The sequence below is a fragment of the Salvelinus namaycush genome, chromosome 11 (assembly GCF_016432855.1).
Source record: "Salvelinus namaycush isolate Seneca chromosome 11, SaNama_1.0, whole genome shotgun sequence".
Taxonomy (NCBI): domain Eukaryota; kingdom Metazoa; phylum Chordata; class Actinopteri; order Salmoniformes; family Salmonidae; genus Salvelinus; species Salvelinus namaycush.
This window is the reverse complement of record NC_052317.1, coordinates 20578911-20597954: the sequence shown is the minus strand read 5'-3', so window position 1 is coordinate 20597954 and position 19044 is coordinate 20578911. Positions and strand designations below refer to the sequence as shown.

Genomic DNA, 19044 nt, shown 5'->3' with positions numbered 1-19044 from the left:
TAGGGGTGTTCCATGTGGGTGGGGTATATTTGTGTTGTTGGCCAATCTGACAATTTTTCTTTTTTCCTCAACGCAAAGACTACAGAAGTTGAGCGTGATTGATTGCCCAGAGTAATTTGGTATGACAATGGATACAATGCGCTGTTTTTTGAAGCAGCCATTCACATATCCATCGCTAAGTGATCCAGTCACTGCCGTATATGGCTTTAGACACAGAATTGTGATTCTCAAGTTAGATTTTCTCACTTGCTTTTTGTTTTCAAGAATTGTGTTTTCAAACATGACGCAGGTCATGGAGAACCGAGCTGCCAGGAATGTTTATTGTTAAGCAAATGAGAAAGCGGGGGAGAGAACGGTGGGCTGAGAAGAACTCCTGTGTTCACAACTCAACATTCGCTTTCCACATCATGACATTTTAATACTCTATCCCTGTTCTGGATAAAACTTTACATTTACTTTCCCTGTCTCTAAATATTCAAATAGAGAGAAGGACAGGAGAGTTTGACACTGCTCCCAGCCTGGTGTTACTTTTCATCTAGTTTCTCTCTGTTCAATAGCTTTTGTCTGTTGAGGAAGAAGACAAGCTGTCAGGACATTCCATATTCAGGGTAATTCTCTGTGTGTAGAACTACGTTGAGCTCAGTAATAGTGTTTTGATTTACAAAGACCTGTTCTTGTTCTCAGTTGAAATGCTCACCTGTGTGCAGGCAGATCCCAAATTGCACCCTATTCCTTATAGGAAATATGGTGCCATTTGGGAGTGGGATGTAGCCATAGTTTGTCAGCTGGATAAATATTTAATCATGTTATTCCAGATTTATTCATAAGTGGTGCCTGTGAATCGAGACCGTCCGTCTGTGCACTGCCAACAACTATAACAAGTTAAACTGACAAATGTTATTTAGTTTCACATTTCCAAACAAGTGTACAAGTGCCTTACAGCTCAGCATTTCTCCACTCGCAAAAAAATGAATTAAACTAAGCAGGTTAGGGTTTTTATTGTACTTGGACCAACTCGGGAAATAATGTTTCCTCTGAAATTGGTTGTGTTGGTTGGTGTGCTATAAGGACAATATGGTTTGCCAGGACAGGGGAAAGTGGAAACACAAACGTGATCTCAGAAGTACATTGTTAACATTGTAGGATTCCGCAGTATTCAAATATCCTTTTACCCTTGAGCAAAGCAATTTTATATGAATTATCGATTCATATAAAATAATTATAGAGGAGCAAAGACTGCTCTTTAGAGACTGACAACACAAAGTCACTAAGCTAAAGGCAAAACATTGGGTGTTTTCTCGAAATGCATACTACCGTGTTCCGAGCACGCAAATTGGAGTATAGCAGGGTCGGAGTATGAGTCCAAATCATAGTAAGTCTATAGGGCTAACTGGCTAGCTCCTACTGTTAGCTAGCCAGATTACCATGAATAATTCTTAGCTAGCTACCTACAACGATTTGACATGCCTAACTTGCATAACATTAGTTTTAGTTCAACACGCAACAATGACCTATCTGGTTAGCTATATTTGAATCGTAATATTGTAGCTAACTGATAGTTATGAAGTAAAATGTTTGCTTTGTGTACTGTGTATCATGTTTAGTCTTTATTGCTATTTTCCTGGCTGGAAGAAGGTTCAGTGAATGAATAAGTCCGTAGTAAGTCAACAGGGCTAACTAGCTGGTTAGCTAGCTACCTACGAACAATGTACATCTACCTTGCATAACCTTAGCTTTAGGTCGTTTTAGATAGCTAGATTATGATTCACATATAGCTAGCTGATAAATATGAAGTATAACTTTTGTTTTGCATATATCTTGTTTCATCTCTATTGTTGCCATTGTCTTGGCTAGAAGAAGGTTCAGTAAATGGGGAGGTGCAGTGTGAGGTAATATAGTAGGTGCTGCTCAAACAGTGGAGGCTGCTGAGAGGAGGACGGCTCATAGTAATGGCTGGAATGGCGTCAATGGAATGGTATCAAAGATGTGCTTTCCATGTGGTTGATACCATTTCATTAACTCCATTTCAGCCATTACTATGAGGCGTGCTCCCCTCAGCAGCCTCCACTGTTCTCATGTAATGTTTTATGCGTTCTCCACACTCTTGTCCTCACAAGAACATACTCGAGAACATCCTCGATGAATGCACTCGGAGCATGGTAGTATGCATATTGACAAACACCCAATAATACTTCTAAAGACAATGTTTTCTCCCGAAACCACTGTCTAGAGGGCGTATGGAGGAACATGTGTTTTTGAAAGCTTGTTTTGGAGTGGCTTCTCCATATATGTGGCTGTCTTCCAGTTCAGTGTGACTCACAGGGTGGATTTGGAGAAGACCAGTGTCTGTACTAGGCTGACTTTTTTTTCTTTTTCTCTCCAGACTTTGCTGTCTGTCACTTCCTCTACAGGCAGAGCAGGCGTATTGAATAATGCTTCAGCAGAAAACACATTCAGCAGAAGCCCAACAGATTCCATTAAAGTACATCAAGTCAAAAGATATACACTTGGCTTTGTGTTCCAGCTCTAAAATCTATCTAGGTTTGTGTTAAATTAGGTAATTTCAGTGTACTAGCATTAGCTAGTCTGAATAGGCTCACACTTACTGAATTACTCTGAGGTCCCTAAAGTCATGAATGGCCAAGGAACAGGCCACGACCAGACATCTGCTGAAATCAGGCCTTGCCACACACACACACACACACACACACACACACACACACACACACACACACACACACTGGTGAGGACAAAAGAGCTTCAATCAGGGTGATGGAGCAGAGCAGCAGGGCTGTGACCTGACTATGGAAATGAATGTAGAGCTGTCAGCTCAGCAGAGTCAGACACAGGGAGGGAGCAGCAGCTGATCAGTGTGACCAACACAACAACAGCGTCAGATTAAGATTAAACCTCTCTCTCTCGTGTGTCACAATTACCTCAATGTCCATTATCCATGAGATGCCAGAAGCATCAGTGTGGATAGGTATTCTTGATTGTCACTTCTGTGAATCAAAGGTAATGGAGTTTGGTTATGGTAATTTCTGTTAATGCATTCAATATATATTATTATTCCTTTAACCGTTCTCATTATCAGAGTGGACACATTGTTTGCAGAGCGACACAACCTATACAACACAGGTTTGGTTTATTTCATTCCATTTTACGAGTTTTGTCAATTTAGTCATTTTCTTTTGTTTGTCTAGGCCTATAGGCTACCTGGCATGCGTGCCATTGTAGGCATATAAGTGTGCCCATTTGGGGATCTGATAATATTTCTGATTGACTTAACACACCACCACTAATGACCTGTGGAGCTTCTCAAGGTAATGTTTTCTTCATCTCAAACGGCAAACAAACTAAGTCTGTTTTTACATCCATTGAGATTGACAATAGTTCCTCAATGTAGTTGTAAAATCTTTCCAGCTCTCTCCCTTTCGATAACCACTCAGTGTGAAAGGGAAAAATGTCATGCTCTGATCCAGTGGAAATTTAATAAAATAAGCCTACCTGATTATTTCTTATTAGTGCTTAACTTGGAGAGAAATAGGTTCTGGTACTCATTTTGGGTGCTGGTAAAGTTTGTATTTAGGTGCAGGAACTCCACAATACTTTTAAGCTAATATTGTATAAGAGGAACTGGAGTTCAAACAGTAGAACATTTGAGGTGTTGGTACTCTGCTCCGGTGAGCTCCTGTCCAAGTCAAGCACTGCTTCTTATCTCTTGCGCAAATAGCCTACAGCGGTGTCTGTCCCGAGCTCACTGGTGTGGGAAACTGAGGGCCCAGAATATTTTATACAATGTTGCAAGTTCAGCAATATTTTATACAATGTTGCAAATTCTTGCAAGATACAGGGACTCAAGTTAATAGTTGATACAATGTTTCAAGTTCAGGCCATGCAAAGCCAATGTGATTTATAGGATACCTGCAGGCTGCTGTTTTTATTTGTTGGCTTTATGTAGGCTATTTTTACACATTTGGCAATAGAAGTTACTTTTTAGGTTTATCATTTTAATTTAGATTTGGATAGAATTTTGATTAACCACATGACAATGATTTTGAGATATGAAGACTATTATAAATGAAATTAAACTGTTCCATGGAAAATGTGCATATGAAAACCATATCTGGCACCCAGATCGGTAGAAATGGTAACATAAATTGCCATTCCACATGAGAAAGCTTGCAGACTCCTCGTGTATCCTATTACCGGCAACTTCAGGAGAGTAGTGACAGAATCTGCGAAAGCCAGCAAGAGAGGGAGGAGAATGTTTGTTATGGTCAGGTGAAGTTTTTTTTCTTCTTTTTCTTCTGGTTATATAGATCTCTGGCTCTCATCTTATTTCATCAAACAGTAAGCCTAAGGCATCAGATAAGCTCAATGCATATAGTTGATTTTATTAAAACACATAAGGTGTGTCAATATATGAAAAAATACACACACCATTTTTTCTACCAAACAATTGGTCGAAAGAGCAGGTGACTTTCGGTTGAACAATAAAAAAAATGTTCAGGGACAGTCCTAAAATAAGCACCTGTCTAGATAAGGTTCCACAGTTGACAGTGCATGTCGAAGGAGAAACTATACCCCGAAGTCCAAGGAACTCTCCGTCGATCTCAGAGATAAAATCAGGATGAGGCGTATATTTGGGAAAGGCTATAAAACAATTTCTAGTGTTGAAAGTTTCCAAGAGCACAGTGGTCTCCATTGGAAAATGGAAAAAAATATGGAACTACCCAGACTGCCAAGAGTTGGCTGTCCGACCAAACTGGGCAAGAAGCACCTTAGTCAGGGAGGTGTCCAAGCACCCAATAACCACTGACAGAACTACAGAGTTCCTTGGCTGAGATGGGAGAACCTGCCAGAAGGACCACAGTCTCTACAGCACTTCACCAATCTGGGCTTTATGGGAGAGTGGCCAGACGGAAGCCACTCCTGGGGAAAAAGGCACATGATAGCACGCCTGGAGTTTGCAAAAAGGCAGATGAAAGCCTCTGAGCATAAGGCAAAAGATTCTGTGGTCTAAGACAAATTGAGCTCTGGCCTAAATGCAAAGTGCTATGTTTGGAGAAGCAGGCACAGCTCATCACCTGTCCTAACACCATCTCTACCGTAAAGCATAGTGGTGGCAGCGTCATGCTATTGCGATGCTCTACCTTCTGGTAGATGGAAAGGCTTTCCCAAAAACACCAGTAGAAATCAACTTTTTCGAGCTGAAAGACGATGGCCAGAGCTTACCCATAATGTTGCACAACGATGTAATTCAGTAAGTCATAGTTTTAGTAAAAGTGTGATATATTCAGGCTTGAAGTGCCAAATCCAAATGTGTGACTTCGGATGTTTCCGGGAGTCTTGCCTGTCTTTTTCTATGAGATGTGCAAATTATTTTCAGCCTACTTTTCAGGGATGGGTTTTATATATTAATCAGAAACACCTGCTGCAAAGTTCTTCCTATTCGCAAGTCATCTGTAGCTTTAGTTCACACTAGCTAAAACAACCACAAAGTCAAAATTTGCTATATCATACAAATTTTATGAAAAGAAAAAGGTTATGCTAAGGTTAGCAGTGCGGTTGAGTTAGGTTTAAAATCCAATTTTTAAGAGAAATGTAGAAATGTATTACTTTGTGGCTGTGTTAAGTAGTGACGACCCTACACTTGGTCGCCTTCCCATGGAGCCAATTAAAATAGGGTGTGCAAACTTTTGGCACCTCTCCATTTTTACATGCAAATTATCATAATTCATGATCCATCAAATTTCACTTATTTGTTTTTAGTTAGTCTGCATATTTTTATTTTTATAAATGGTAAAATTGCGTGATCTGACTGCATTTTAGATTGCCGCTCCCCCTGTCGCCCCAAGATGAATGGTTTTGACCAATAATGTTTTAGGCAAATTCCCTTTGCATGGCCGGGTGTGCAGAGTTGGCTCAATCCATTGATCTTAAAGAAAAATCTCCACCCATCCGGGGCACCGGTCCATGCAAAACGAACTCGCCCATTATTTCAATACATGCTCCAAACCGTTCAGTGGTTATACTATCCATATTACCGGAGCTTATATTATTTTTATTTCTATGGCAGATTTGCGGCCGCAATTTTGATAATGCAATGAAATTTAGCTGCGCAATTTTGATAATCCATTAATATTTCCTTATTTTTACTATTTTCTACATTGTAGAATAATAGTGAAGACATAAACTATGAAATAACACATATGGAATCATATAGTAACCAAAAAAGTGTTGCGGAACCCCTCGCCAACAGCCAATAAAATTGCAGGGCGCCAAATACAAATCAACAAATCTCAAAAATCTAATTTCTCAAACATACAAGTATTAGGCACCATTTTAAAGATACAATTCTCGTTAACCCAGCCACAGTGTCTGATTTCAAAAATGCTTTACAGCGAAAGCTCCACAAACGATTATGTTAGGTCACCACCAAGTCACAGAAAACCCCAGCCATTTTTCCCGCCAAAGAGAGGAGTCACAAAAAGCACAAATAGAGATCAAATTAATCACTAACCTTTAATCTTCATCAGATGACATTGATAGGACTTCATGTTACACAATACATGTATGTTTTGTTCGATAAAGTTCATATTTATATCCAAAAATCTTATTTTACATTGGCGTGTTAGATTCAGTAGTTCCAAAACATGCAGTTATATTGCAGAGAGCCACATGAATTCACAGAAATACTCATAATAAATGTTGATGAAAATACAGCTATTATACATGAAACTTTAGATACACTTCTCCGTAATGCAACCGCTGTGTCAGATTTCAAAAAAACTTTACGGAAAAAGCATAATCTGAGAACGGCGCTCAGAGCCCAAACCAGCCAGAGAAATCTCCGCCATTATGGGTCGTCAACATTATTCATAAATAGCATTAGAAATATTCACTTACCTTTGATGCTCTTCATCAGAATGCACTCCCAGGAATCGCAGTTCCATAATAAATGCTTGTTTTGTTCGATAATGTCCATCATTTATGTCCATTTATGTCCAATAGCTTCTTTTATTAGGGCGTTTGGTAAATAATCCAAAAGCGCGATCTGGTCCATTTGGACAAAACGTTCAAAAAGTTATATTACAGGTCGAAGAAACTTGTCAAACTAAGTATAGAATCAATCTTTAGGATGTTTTTATCATAAAAGTTCAATAATGTTCCAACCGGAGAATTCCATTGTCTGTAGAAATGCACTGGAACGAGAGCAACCTCTCAAGTGAAAGCGCGTGACTGAGAACGAGGCTGTAGGCAGACCCCTTAGTAAAACAACTCCCATCCGGCCCCCCTTCACATGAGAAGCCTGAAACCACGTTCTAAAGACGGTTGACATCTAGTGGAAGCCTTAGGAAGTGAAAAATAACCCATATCCCACTGTGTATTCGATAGGGGTGTTCAAAAACTACAAACCTCAGATTTCCCACTTCCTGTTTGGATTTCTTCTCAGGTTTTTGCCTGCCATATGAGTTCTGTTATACTCACAGACATCATTCAAACAGTTTTAGACTTCAGAGTGTTTTCTATCCAATACTAATAATAATATGCATATATTAGCATCTGGGACTGAGTAGGAGGCAGTTCACTCTGGGCACGCTATTGTACACTCTAAAAGTTTAGGCTAGGCGTCCCGCTAGCGGGACAACTTCCGGTGAAACTGGAGGGCGCGCAATTCAAATAAATAATCATTACAATTATGGATATTAAACATTTAGGAACATACAAGTGTCTTATATAGATTAAAATATTAAATTCTTGTTAATCTAACTGCACTCTCCAATTTACAGTAGGCTTTACAGCGAAAGCATGCCATGCGATTGTTTGAGGACGGCTACCCAACTTCAAAATATTATTCCACCGGCACAGGTTTCATAAATTCACAAATAGCGATTAGATATTCACTTACTTTTTGAAAATCTTCCTCCGATTTGTCATCCAAAGGGTCCCAGCTATACCATGTAGTGTCATTTTGTTTGATAAAATCCATTTTACATCCCAAAAAGTCTGTTTAGGTGGCGCAATCGATTTGAGTAATCCACTCGTTCAACATGCCAAGATAGGAATCTGAAAATCTTCCCCTAAACTTTGTTTCAACAAGTCAAAATACCTTTCTATTAAATCCTCAGATACTCTAAAATGTAATTAAACTATAATATTTTATACGGAAAGAAGTATGTTCAATAGGAAAACGATATTAGCAGGTGCGTGTCCTCGCGCGCTCATACACAAATTTCCAAGTCTGTGTCCCTGTACTATAACTCAATATTCTTCCTCGTTTTGGAAGAAAGAAGCCTGAAACCTTGAACATTGAGTACTGACACCCAGTGTAAGCCATAGGAATTGCATCCTGAGAGCTAGATTTCAGAATGCCCTTATACTTTCCATTGTAAGAGCATGGGCTCTCTCTCAAATCTGGTTGGTTTTTCTTTGGATTTTCTCCTACCATATCTATTGTGTTATAGTCTCCTACATTATTTTAATATTTCTACAAACTTGAAAGTGTCTTCTTTCCAATGGTACCAATTATATGCATATCCTGGCTTCAGGGCCTGCGCAACAGGCAGTTTACTTTGGGTACTTCAGTCAGGCGGAAATTGAGAAAAAAGGACCCTAGCCCTAACAAGTTTTTTTTAACTGAATTGGTGCTCCCATAACTTTCATTAGCTGGCTAAGGTTAGCATGCTAGCTAGTTACACTGACAGCTGTCAGTCGGTGGCCTACCTGTTATTTCTCTGCCACACATGGAATTCACCACAACATTCCCACCCCCAATTTATTTTTCTTTTTTCCACCTTTATTTAACCAGGTAGGCCAGTTGAGAACAAGTTCTCATTTACAACTGCAACCTGGCCAAGATAAAGCAAAGCAGTGCGACACAAACAACACAGAGTAACACATGGAATAAACAAGCGTACAGTCAATAACACAAAAGAAAGTCTATATACAGTGTGTGCAAATGGCGTGAGGCGCTAAGGCAATAAATAGGCCATAGTAGCAAAGTAATTACAATTTAGCAAATTAACAATGGAGTGATAGATGTGCAAGTAGAAATACTGGCGTGCAAAAGAGCATAAAAGTAAATAAAAACAATATGGGGATGAGGTAGGTAGATTGGATGGGCTATTTACAGATGGGCTATGTACAGCTGCAGCGATCGATTAGCTGCTCAGATAGCTGATGTTTAAAGTTAGTGAGGGAAATATAAGTCTCCAGCTTCAGCGATTTTTGCAATTTTTTCCAGTCATTGGCAGCAGAGAACTGGAAGGAAAGGCGGCCAAAGGAGGTGTTGGGGATGACCAGTGAGATATACCTGCTGGAGCGTGTGCTACGGGTGGGTGTTGTTATCGTGACCAGTGAACTGAGATAAGGTGGAGCTTCACCTAGCATAGACTTATAGATGACCTGGAGCCAGTGGTGGAGACGTCTCGCATACCTTTCCTTTCACTCCCGCTCTCTACCGCTCCCCACTCCATAATTTCCTCTGGCTGTGTGCTTAGACCCAGGCATTTCCATCTGTCTGTCTGTGCTCCAACCTGCTGCTGCTCGCAATCAATGTTCTTTTCTCTCTTAAAGCCTTTTAGTGATTCCATATGAAACCAGGACAAAAACAAATACTATGATTTTGAGAATTTTAGTTTTTGCATCTTTTACTTTCTGTTTTGTACACCAGCTTAAAACAGCTGAAAGCTCAATATTTTCGCTTATGGAAAATGTGTTTTACAATTGTTCTTTACACTATACTTGCTTGTTTTGTCACAAACTGAAATTAAGCAAACTGTTAGAATTTTAGCAACAAGGAAATGGCAGAGCGATTTCTGCACACATACACACATTGTCTATGTATAAAATGGGATGTAACTAAAAAATTTGCAGCTATTTCAACCTGGAACTTTGATATGACTATGGAGGTATATTAAGTCTAGGACAGACGTTCCGCTAGCGGAACCCCCCCCCCCCAACATTCCACTGAAAAGGCAGCGCGGGAAATTCAGAAATATTTAACTTTCATACATTAACAAGTCCAATACAGCAAATGAAAGATAAAAATCTTGTGAATCCAGCCAACATGTCCGATTTAAAAAAAATGTTTTACAGCGAAAACACAACATATATTTATGTTAGCTCACCACCAAAACCAGACATTTTTTCACAGCAAAGATAGCTTTCACAAAACCCACAAATAGAGATAAAATTAATCACTGAACATCTTCATCAGATGAGTCATATGACATCATGTTACACAATACATTTATGTTTTGTTCGATAATGTGCATATATATATACACTGCTCAAAAAAATAAAGGGAACACTTAAACAACACAATGTAACTCCATGCACATTTGTGGCCTGCTGGAGGTCATTTTGCAGGGCTCTGGCAGTGCTCCTCATTGCACAAGTCGGAGGTAGCGGTCCTGCTGCTGGGTTGTTGCCCTCCTACGGCCTCCTCCACGTCTCCTGATGTACTGGCCTGTATCCTGGTAGCGCCTCCATGCTCTGGACACTACGCTGACAGACACAGCAAACCTTTTTGCCACAGCTTGCATTGATGTGCCATCCTGGATGAACTGCACTACCTGAGCCACTTGTGTGGGTTGTAGACTCCGTCTCATGCTACCACTAGAGTGAAAGCACCGCCAGCATTCAAAAGTCACCAAAACATCAGCCAGGAAGCATAGGAACTGAGAAGTGGTCTGTGGTCACCACCTGCAGAACCATTCCTTTATTGGGGGTGTCTTGCTAATTGCCTATAATTTCCACCTTTTGTCTATTCCATTTGCACAACAGCATGTGAAATTTATTGTCAATCGGTGTTGCTTCCTAAGTGGACAGTTTGATTTCACAGAAGTGTGATTGACTTGGAGTTACATTGTGTTGCTTAAGTGTTCCCTTTATTTTTTTGAGCAGTGTATATAATTTAATGTAAAGTATTTTGTTTTACTGATATCAAACGGAGCATGCAGTAAAGCTTCATATGACACATTTGAGCTTTTTAGCACCTGCAGATGAAGCATTATGGAGTCTTACAGGAGGCCTGGGTAAGGCCAAAGTGTCATAAATATGCCATCTTTGATGAATTATTTCTCTATTATGATTTTAGGTATGTCAACAATTCTTCATCCAAAGGACCATTCTATGGATCCAATTTTGTGGGGGAAAAAAGTGTCCTGGTTTTGTATGGAATTACTCTTTAGTGAGTGCCAGACTTTTGACCCTGGTATAAAAGCAGGCAGTGGATGAATTGGGTTGGCATTTTTTGAGGAATCCTGCTGGTACTAGGTTTTGTTCATTGTGTGTTTTGGAGTTAAAGTATTTTTAGTGCTGCTGTAACTGGGTTGTAGTGATTATCCTGTTCCAGTGGGGCTGTCAATCATCCTTCTCTATAGATTTTGGAAGATTCTGTTCCCGCCTCCTGGCAGGCCTTGCTCTCTCTGGCTTGGGGGCAGGGTAGTGGGTGCCGGGCGTTTCCAGTGGTGCTGACAGTCTGATACTGTTAGGGCTTATGGCCGTCTGTCTGTCAGTCATCCTGCTCCCAAGCCATGTCACGCCACCCACAGCCTCAGGTATGCCTCCAGAATATGAGGGGAGCAGGAGAGCGATGTAAGACCATCAAGGCTGCAGGTGCCTGAGGGGAAAGGAACAGGCAATCATCCACTCCTCTCATTCCCTTTAGCTCTGATCTCTCTCCGGTTTCTTCTGATGATCACAGTATTACAGCGACCATACTGATGAGCTTTTCCAATGCTCTGAGTCCTATGAGAACACCTCCTAGAGAACTGTTGTTTCTTTGTCCTCCTGTTCTTTATTTGTTGTCCTGGCTCTATTCTGCTGTAGCCTCCCCTGTAACCTGTACACAGCCCCATGTACAGTGTGTCCAGTAGATGTTTTCTCTCTGTCTGCTGGTCTCTAGATTGTAAAAGTCTAGTTCTACCTTGGGTTTCTTTTCATTCCACCATTGAGATATAAATAGGGTGTTCTTATTCTATGGTTTCTATGATGATTGGATGGCACAGTGGGGGCTTCAGTTCTATCCCATTCGGTTATATGGAGCAACTCACTCTGTCTGCCAAGCCCACTGTCTGACTGTTACATATGTGAATCTCCAATACCAGCTACCTTTTCGGAAACAGTAGGAAAGATGGGCTACTTTGAAGCTAGAAAGCAGCTACGTAAAGATATTTTGATGCTAGTCACCTTTTTCAGATCCTTTGGTGCTTTTCAGCTGCTTGCTTTGAAGTGTAACTCGTTTTGATCAGTGCTGACATCAGGGGTGTCAAAACATTAGCGGTGCCTTTCCATCTATTGATTGGCCAGCCAGGTTTAAGCTCCTGTCACTGCTGATAGAGAATTGATTGGCCAGAAATACAGATAGAGGACAAACTGTGGGAGAGAATAAGGAGTTTTTGACTGATTTGTCTAATAACCCCTAGAGATTGGGTAAGTAAGATGGTTGTGGGGGAGTGAAAGAACCAAGGCAAGGAGTGCAGAGTGGAAGGAAGGAGTCCGAGGAAGGGAGGAGAAGCTGGCTGGTGATTACAGTAAATGATGGTATGTGGAGAGGCCAGGCCAGGCCATTCACGAATGAATTAGGCAAGCACTCTAGGCAGCGATACTTTGAGCGACTCGGAGTACCTGCCACCTCGTATCGGTCTCCTGGGTGCCTGCCTGTTCCAGTGGGCTGGTTGCATCCCAAATGGTACCATATTTCTCCATAGTCCACTACTTTTGACCAGGGAATATCGTGCCATTTTAGGATGAAGTGGGACTCAGCGAGCCATGCAGGGTTCATCCTCATTCCTCACACCGCCCTGGATGTGTGATGATGATCATACCAATTTAGAGGCTACATGGCATGTGTAGGACATGCATGCAGGCCAAATCAAGCGGAGTTGGCTGTGCTGGATCAATTCTGTTGCATGGTCTAGGCCTGTGTTTCAATTAGATGTTGAAGGCTATGCGTGATCCTCAGAAAGCTCCTTTGTTAAATAGTTGAAGGTCTAGTACAGAACCCAATATTTATTGAAACCCAACTCCCCTGTGAATCTCTTTCATATAATGACACAATGTTAAGCGTTTGATAAATGGTTCTAAAAAAGCAATTTTGAAGAAAAAAAATACTTATCCTAACTTTTCTCTTTTGAGCTTGGAGATTTAGGTCACTTCTGTTTTTATGTTTTCAGCAGTCTCTGCCAAGCAGATGGAGAGAGCGGTAGATAGATGGATGCTTCAGTCAGTGCTACAGGATAAATTATCAGACTGCCACTCTGCCCCTGCCAATTTTCTCTCACAAAACAACTCTCCTCTCCTGACTCTCTCTGCAGTACTGCTGCCATTACAACTCCCTCTCAAGTCCCTACCCCAGATTCTCTCTCTAGGAATGCAGCAGAGTTCATTTACGGATAGTATTCCTTTAATGGCCGCCCTCTCTCTCCCTCCCTGGGCTCGTTTCAAGCCAGAGGTCTAGAGGTCCGTCTAGACGGCCTGCTGTCCCACACTGCTTTAATTGTAGCCTGTGGTTTGGTGAGAGGCCGTTTTCGGTTGGGTATCCAGTGTGTGTGTGTGTCTCTGTGTATTTTGTGCGTCCCTTTGCGGTGTGTGTCTAGCCTACACAGTAAATTTGCAAGTGTCAGTCTTGGTTTTGAGATACAGTAAGTGTTCTGAGTGATTCTAGTGGGGTTAACACCAGTGAGATTGAATTGACACGTTATTTGGATCCCAGTGGAATCACCTCTGCGTGGTGGTGTTACTCAACTGTGTTGAGTTCATTACCGTTAACTCTTTGACTATATATATTATACATTTGATAAGACCTTTAATTATAGCCAGCGTATTGTGACTTGCAGGTCTGATGTGGCCCATTCAAACACATTAACTTGGGCAAAATGTATTGAATGCAACCACCACCATGTCTCTGTCACTAACAAACACAGTTATGGGTGGGTATCGCTCACATTCATTCAAAATGCATGCTGGGAAATATGCAAATAAGGCTTTACCCTCCACAAAAAAGAAACTAACACTAAATGTGTTATTGCCTAACACTGTGTAACAAGTGTACCAGCATCAACTTTAATAGCCATGGTGTTAGGGACCAACACTATAGTAGGGTTGTTAGTTTGTCAACACTTTGTAAAGTGTTAGTTTAACACTATTTTGGTGGTTCATATATCATTTCTAAGAAAGTGTTACATTTTAACTCTGTGGGTGTTAAGATTCTGATCTCAAATTTGCTGTGTATGTAAGATCACAGGAGCTGAGTCACTTGCTGCAGGCTGGGTGTAGTGCAAGGCCCACTACATCTGGCTTGTGTTGGCTGCAGCTCTGCATGATGGCACATTTGTGCACACGCACACATATACACACCCCTCCCCCCAGCCATCCCTGTGTAACCTGAGCTATGGGGCCAAAGGCTGACCAATAACAACTCTCTAGTCTGGATTCTCCTGTTGCTGTGAAGGCATTAGCAAGTCTTTCCTTCTACTTAACCTGTCTGGGAACGGGGATCTGCTAGCGGAACCCCTCGCCAACAGCCAATGAAATTGCAGGGTGCCAAATTCAATCAACAGAAATCTCATAATTCAAATTTCTCAAACATACAAGTATTAGACACCATTTTAAAGATAAACTTCTCATTAATCCAACCACAGTGTCCGATTTCAAAAAGGCTTTTCGGCAAAAGCAGAACATATCATTATGTTAGGTCAGCAACTAGTCACAGAAAGCATACAGCCATTTTCCAACCAAAGAGAGGAGTCACAAAAAGCAGAAATAGAGATCAAATGAATCACTAACCTTTGATATTCTTCATCAGATGACACTCCCGGGACAACATGTTACACAATACATGTATGTTTTGTTTGATCAAGTTCATATTTATATCCAAAAACCTCAGTTTACATTTGGCTTTGCCTCCAAAACATCCCGTGAATTTGCACAGAGCCACATCAAATCACAGAAATACTCATAATAAACATTGATAAAAGATACAAGTGTTATTCACAGATTTAAAGATATACTTCTCCTTAATGCAACCGCTGTGTCAGAATTCAAAAAAGCTTTACGGAAAAAGCAAACCATGCAATAATCTGAGTACGGCGCTCGGAGCCCAATCAAGACAAAAAAATATCCGCCATATTGTGCAGTCAACAGAAGTTAGAATTATAAACATTCACTTACCTTTGATGATCTTCATCAGAATGCACTCCCAGGAATCCCAGTTCCACAATAAATGTTTGTTTTGTTCGATAATGTCCATAATTTATGTCCAAATAACTCAGTTTTGTTCGCGCGTTCAGTACACAATCTAAACTCACGACTCGCGGGCAGGTCCAGGCAAAAGTTCAGACGAAAAGTCATATTACAGTCCGTAGAAACATGTCAAACGAAGTATAGAAGCAATCTTTAGGATGTTTTTAACATAAATCTTCAATAATGTTCCAACCTGGAGAATTCCTTTGTCTTCAGAAAAGCAAATGGAACAGAGCTCGCTCTCACGTGAACGAGCGTCACAAGCTCAAAGCATTCTGCCAGACCTCTGACTCATTCCCCTCTCATTCGGCCCCACTTCACAGTAGAAGCATCAGACAAGGTTCTAAAGACTGTTGACATCTATTGGAAGCCTTAGGAAGTGCAACATGACCCATATCCCACTGTGTCTTCAATAGGGAATGAGTTGAAAAACGACCAACCTCAGATTTGCCACTTCCTGGTTGGATTTTTTCTCAGGTTTTTGTCAGGTTTTTGCCTGCCATATGAGTTCTGTTATACAGAGTGACAATTTTCATATTACAGAACTGGTGTATATTCCAGACATATTGAAACATGTTAAGGTGTTGACTTGGCTATGCGTTTCTTTTTTACCAGATGTACTTCTTCCTTTTATCAGAATAAGCGCTTCTTTCTTTTTACCAGATTCTGTTTCTATATTCTGTATATTCACTAAAACCCATCCCCTTTGTCCTCTCTCAGCGTTGCAGTGCGACTGCCAGTGGTGTAGTAACAGTACCTGCTACACGGATGGCCTGTGCTTTGTGTCCTTCGTCAAGTCGGGCAGTAAGATGGTGGCACAGGGGAGCAGGTGTTTACTGGAGGCAGACCTCATCCCTAAAGACAGGCCGTTCTTCTGCGCCCCTTCCAAGAAGGAGAACACCGGTGTTGTCCCTGTCTGCTGCAACAGAGACATGTGTAACAAAGACCTCAACCCAGAAGACTACTCAGAGACATGTAAGTGTCTGATATGTCTCGGGTCTCTATCATCTTTCACATGCCATCTTTCACATGCATGCCATGTCCTAAATTGGCTACTAGCTCATAGGCAACTACCTAATGTGCAGTGCATCTGTGTTGATCTGAAAGGAGGAAGTCATAATATGAAAATGTTGCCCATCATATTACCACTTTCCTAATCATTTCAGATGTACAAAAAATGTTTTGGGGGTAGGTGCTAGTTATGTATGTGGTATTGGGTGACTCAATCTAAACAGTGAAGCAGAGAACTGATGGCGAGACAATATATTTCTAAAGCATGTTTGATCCTCCATTCACTATTCTACAATAGATTAAGGGTATGTCTCCTGCACGAAGCATTCCCTGTACTTTTTTGTACCATCGACCTTGAAAATATGTCGCAGAATTGTCTGTGTTACTGTGTGTGTGCGCGCTCTGCATATGTACAATTGAATCTTTCCCCCATTCTGCTCCTCTTTCAGTTTCTGTCGCCTGCTTTGTGAAATATGAACCCATACGTACAGGCCACAGGCCCAAGTCATTTTCCAGCTCTGATTTATTGGATGTTAGGTCATTTTTTATAAGAACAGGAGGTGATTGTTAGTGATACTATTCTCCCAGCAACAACCCATGTTTCTTCATGAGTTATTTGCTTTCTCCCCGCAAGGCTCTACCATTTTTTTTTTTTTATAGCACTCTCACTCATGCGGGAGAGTCACAATTACAATTTTTAAACCCAGTATCCTGGACACGGACGCACATTCCATTGAACAAGCTTTTTAGTTTAAGACCGTCTTAATCTGTGTTCAGGAAACTGGCACTATATGTCACTGAATATATCTGAAGCAATGTCTCTGCTTGGACACGCTGTCGGGTTCTGCTCTTGTGGTCAGAAAGAAGCACCTCACTGCTCCCATTCTTGATCATGGGTCTGAAACTGCCTCCATGTTGTACTTCTCAGTATGATAGTCAGCAGATATCCTCTCTCACCATACTGTCATTCAGTAATAGCAGGGCCGTTCGTAAGCCTTCCTCTGTGTGCAGCTGTGACTATTGGAAAGATTTGACAGGCTGCAGTCGCCAGGCAGTTGGATGATTGAAAAGCTCCAGAAGCAACTTTTGATGCTTCATAATGGAATCCCACGCCAGCTCTTATTCTGAGAGCTGAAAGTCTCTGACTTAAAGTTCCATTAATATTTGATCACCCTCACGTCTCAGATCACACTCCTCTGATTCTCAGCAAGTCAATTAGAGAAAGTCTAGCCAGTATCAGGAAATGCATTTGATTTTAAACCGGGCCGTTGCAATGTTTTCAAAGGAACTCTATCAGTTCCTGCTTTTTTTAATCACTGTCCCATGCATGTGTGTTAGTATGGCACAACACTAACCCCAGTCTCGTCCCCCCTCCAGTCCCCACAGCCCGTACCCCTCCACTGAGCCCAGTGACCCTGGCGGCCGTCATCGCAGGGCCGGTGTGTGTGCTGTGTTTCGTGCTGCTGCTGGTGTTCTATGTGTGCCACAGCCGCTCGATCATCCACCACCGCGTGCCCAATGAGGAAGACCCTGCCATGGACCACCCCTTCCTGGCCGACGGACACACCCTCAAAAACCTCATCTACGACATGACCACCTCAGGCTCCGGATCAGGTGGGTTTTGTAGTTCTATGTACTACTGTACATTCATCACACCCTTTGGGAGATACGTTTTAAACAGATTGAGTTTAATGGAGGAGGTGTAGCATGCTCTACTATGGTACCTATAAAGCTTTGTACAAGATGTCCGGTTTTATCTTCGTAAATATGTTCCTAAAGTTCACATAATGGTGTCCCATCTCCCTACCAATGCAGTTTTCGCACCTCGGGGTGCTAGAATCTCCCTTAGGATATATTTACGTATTCCATCTATTTTAAGGTGGGATGCTATATCAGCCCAATGCACAGTCTGACTGTAGGCACTTTCAAATGGCATTTACTGACAGGGTTATGTAAGTTGTTCTGAAAATGCCTAGAAGTTGTTTCTATAGAGCTGCAATACTGACCTTGGGAACGCTTACAGTTTCTCATACTAAATGGGTTGTATTAAAGAAGTTCTTCAATACTGTGGTTTTCTATGGAGCGGTCCGCAAGATGTAAATGAGAGCCAATAAGCTGCTGGAAATGTTCTTGGCTATGAATGTTTCAGCGAATGATTAAGAGACCTGAGTGTTTCATCAGTAATACATCCGTTTAGCAGCCGGTGAGACTGACGTACAGCTGCCAGTCAAGGACCATCGTTCAATCATGGAAACAGAATCGTATGAATCTAATTCAATCAGAAAAATAGAATTGTGGCCATCATTCCATAATGGCTTTAACATGAACTGTCCATAGAACTGGAGATAAAGTTATTCAGAAACTTGATATCAGCCTTCTATTGATAGCGAGGTCGTGACAGTATTTGTTTTTCTCTGCCCTGGCACCAACTTACTGGTTATTCTCTCTGCTCATTGAGTTTAATGTCCAGGTTGAAGAGAAGGTAAAATAATGCAGACCACCCATGCAGCTGGAACGTGGGCAGAAGCACGCTCTAGAACAGGGTTTCCCAAACACCTCTCATGCCTCTCCCCCAGGTGCACCTTTTGTTTTTTTGCCTTAGCAATACACTGTTGATTCAAATAATCAAAGCTTGATGATGAGTTGGTTATTTAAATCATCTGTGTAGTACTAGGGGAAAAACCCAAACTGTCCTGGCTTCAAAGCAGAGTTGAGTTTGAGGGCTCTAGACTGTTTTATGTACATGTACAGTATACCAGGTGAAACCAGACACAGAGG

The 19044-nt window shown here is 41.3% G+C and overlaps 1 protein-coding gene across 1 annotated transcript in view; it reads left to right on the top strand.

Annotated features, from left to right (window-relative positions):
* The window catches only part of LOC120055556 (TGF-beta receptor type-1-like), a 49140-nt gene that overhangs the window by 14802 nt on the left and 15294 nt on the right, over positions 1–19044 (top strand). The window contains exons 2-3 of the mRNA XM_039003431.1: positions 15976–16230; positions 17644–17880. Coding sequence (XP_038859359.1) covers positions 15976–16230; positions 17644–17880 — 492 coding nt within the window. The remainder of the gene's footprint in view (positions 1–15975; positions 16231–17643; positions 17881–19044) is intronic.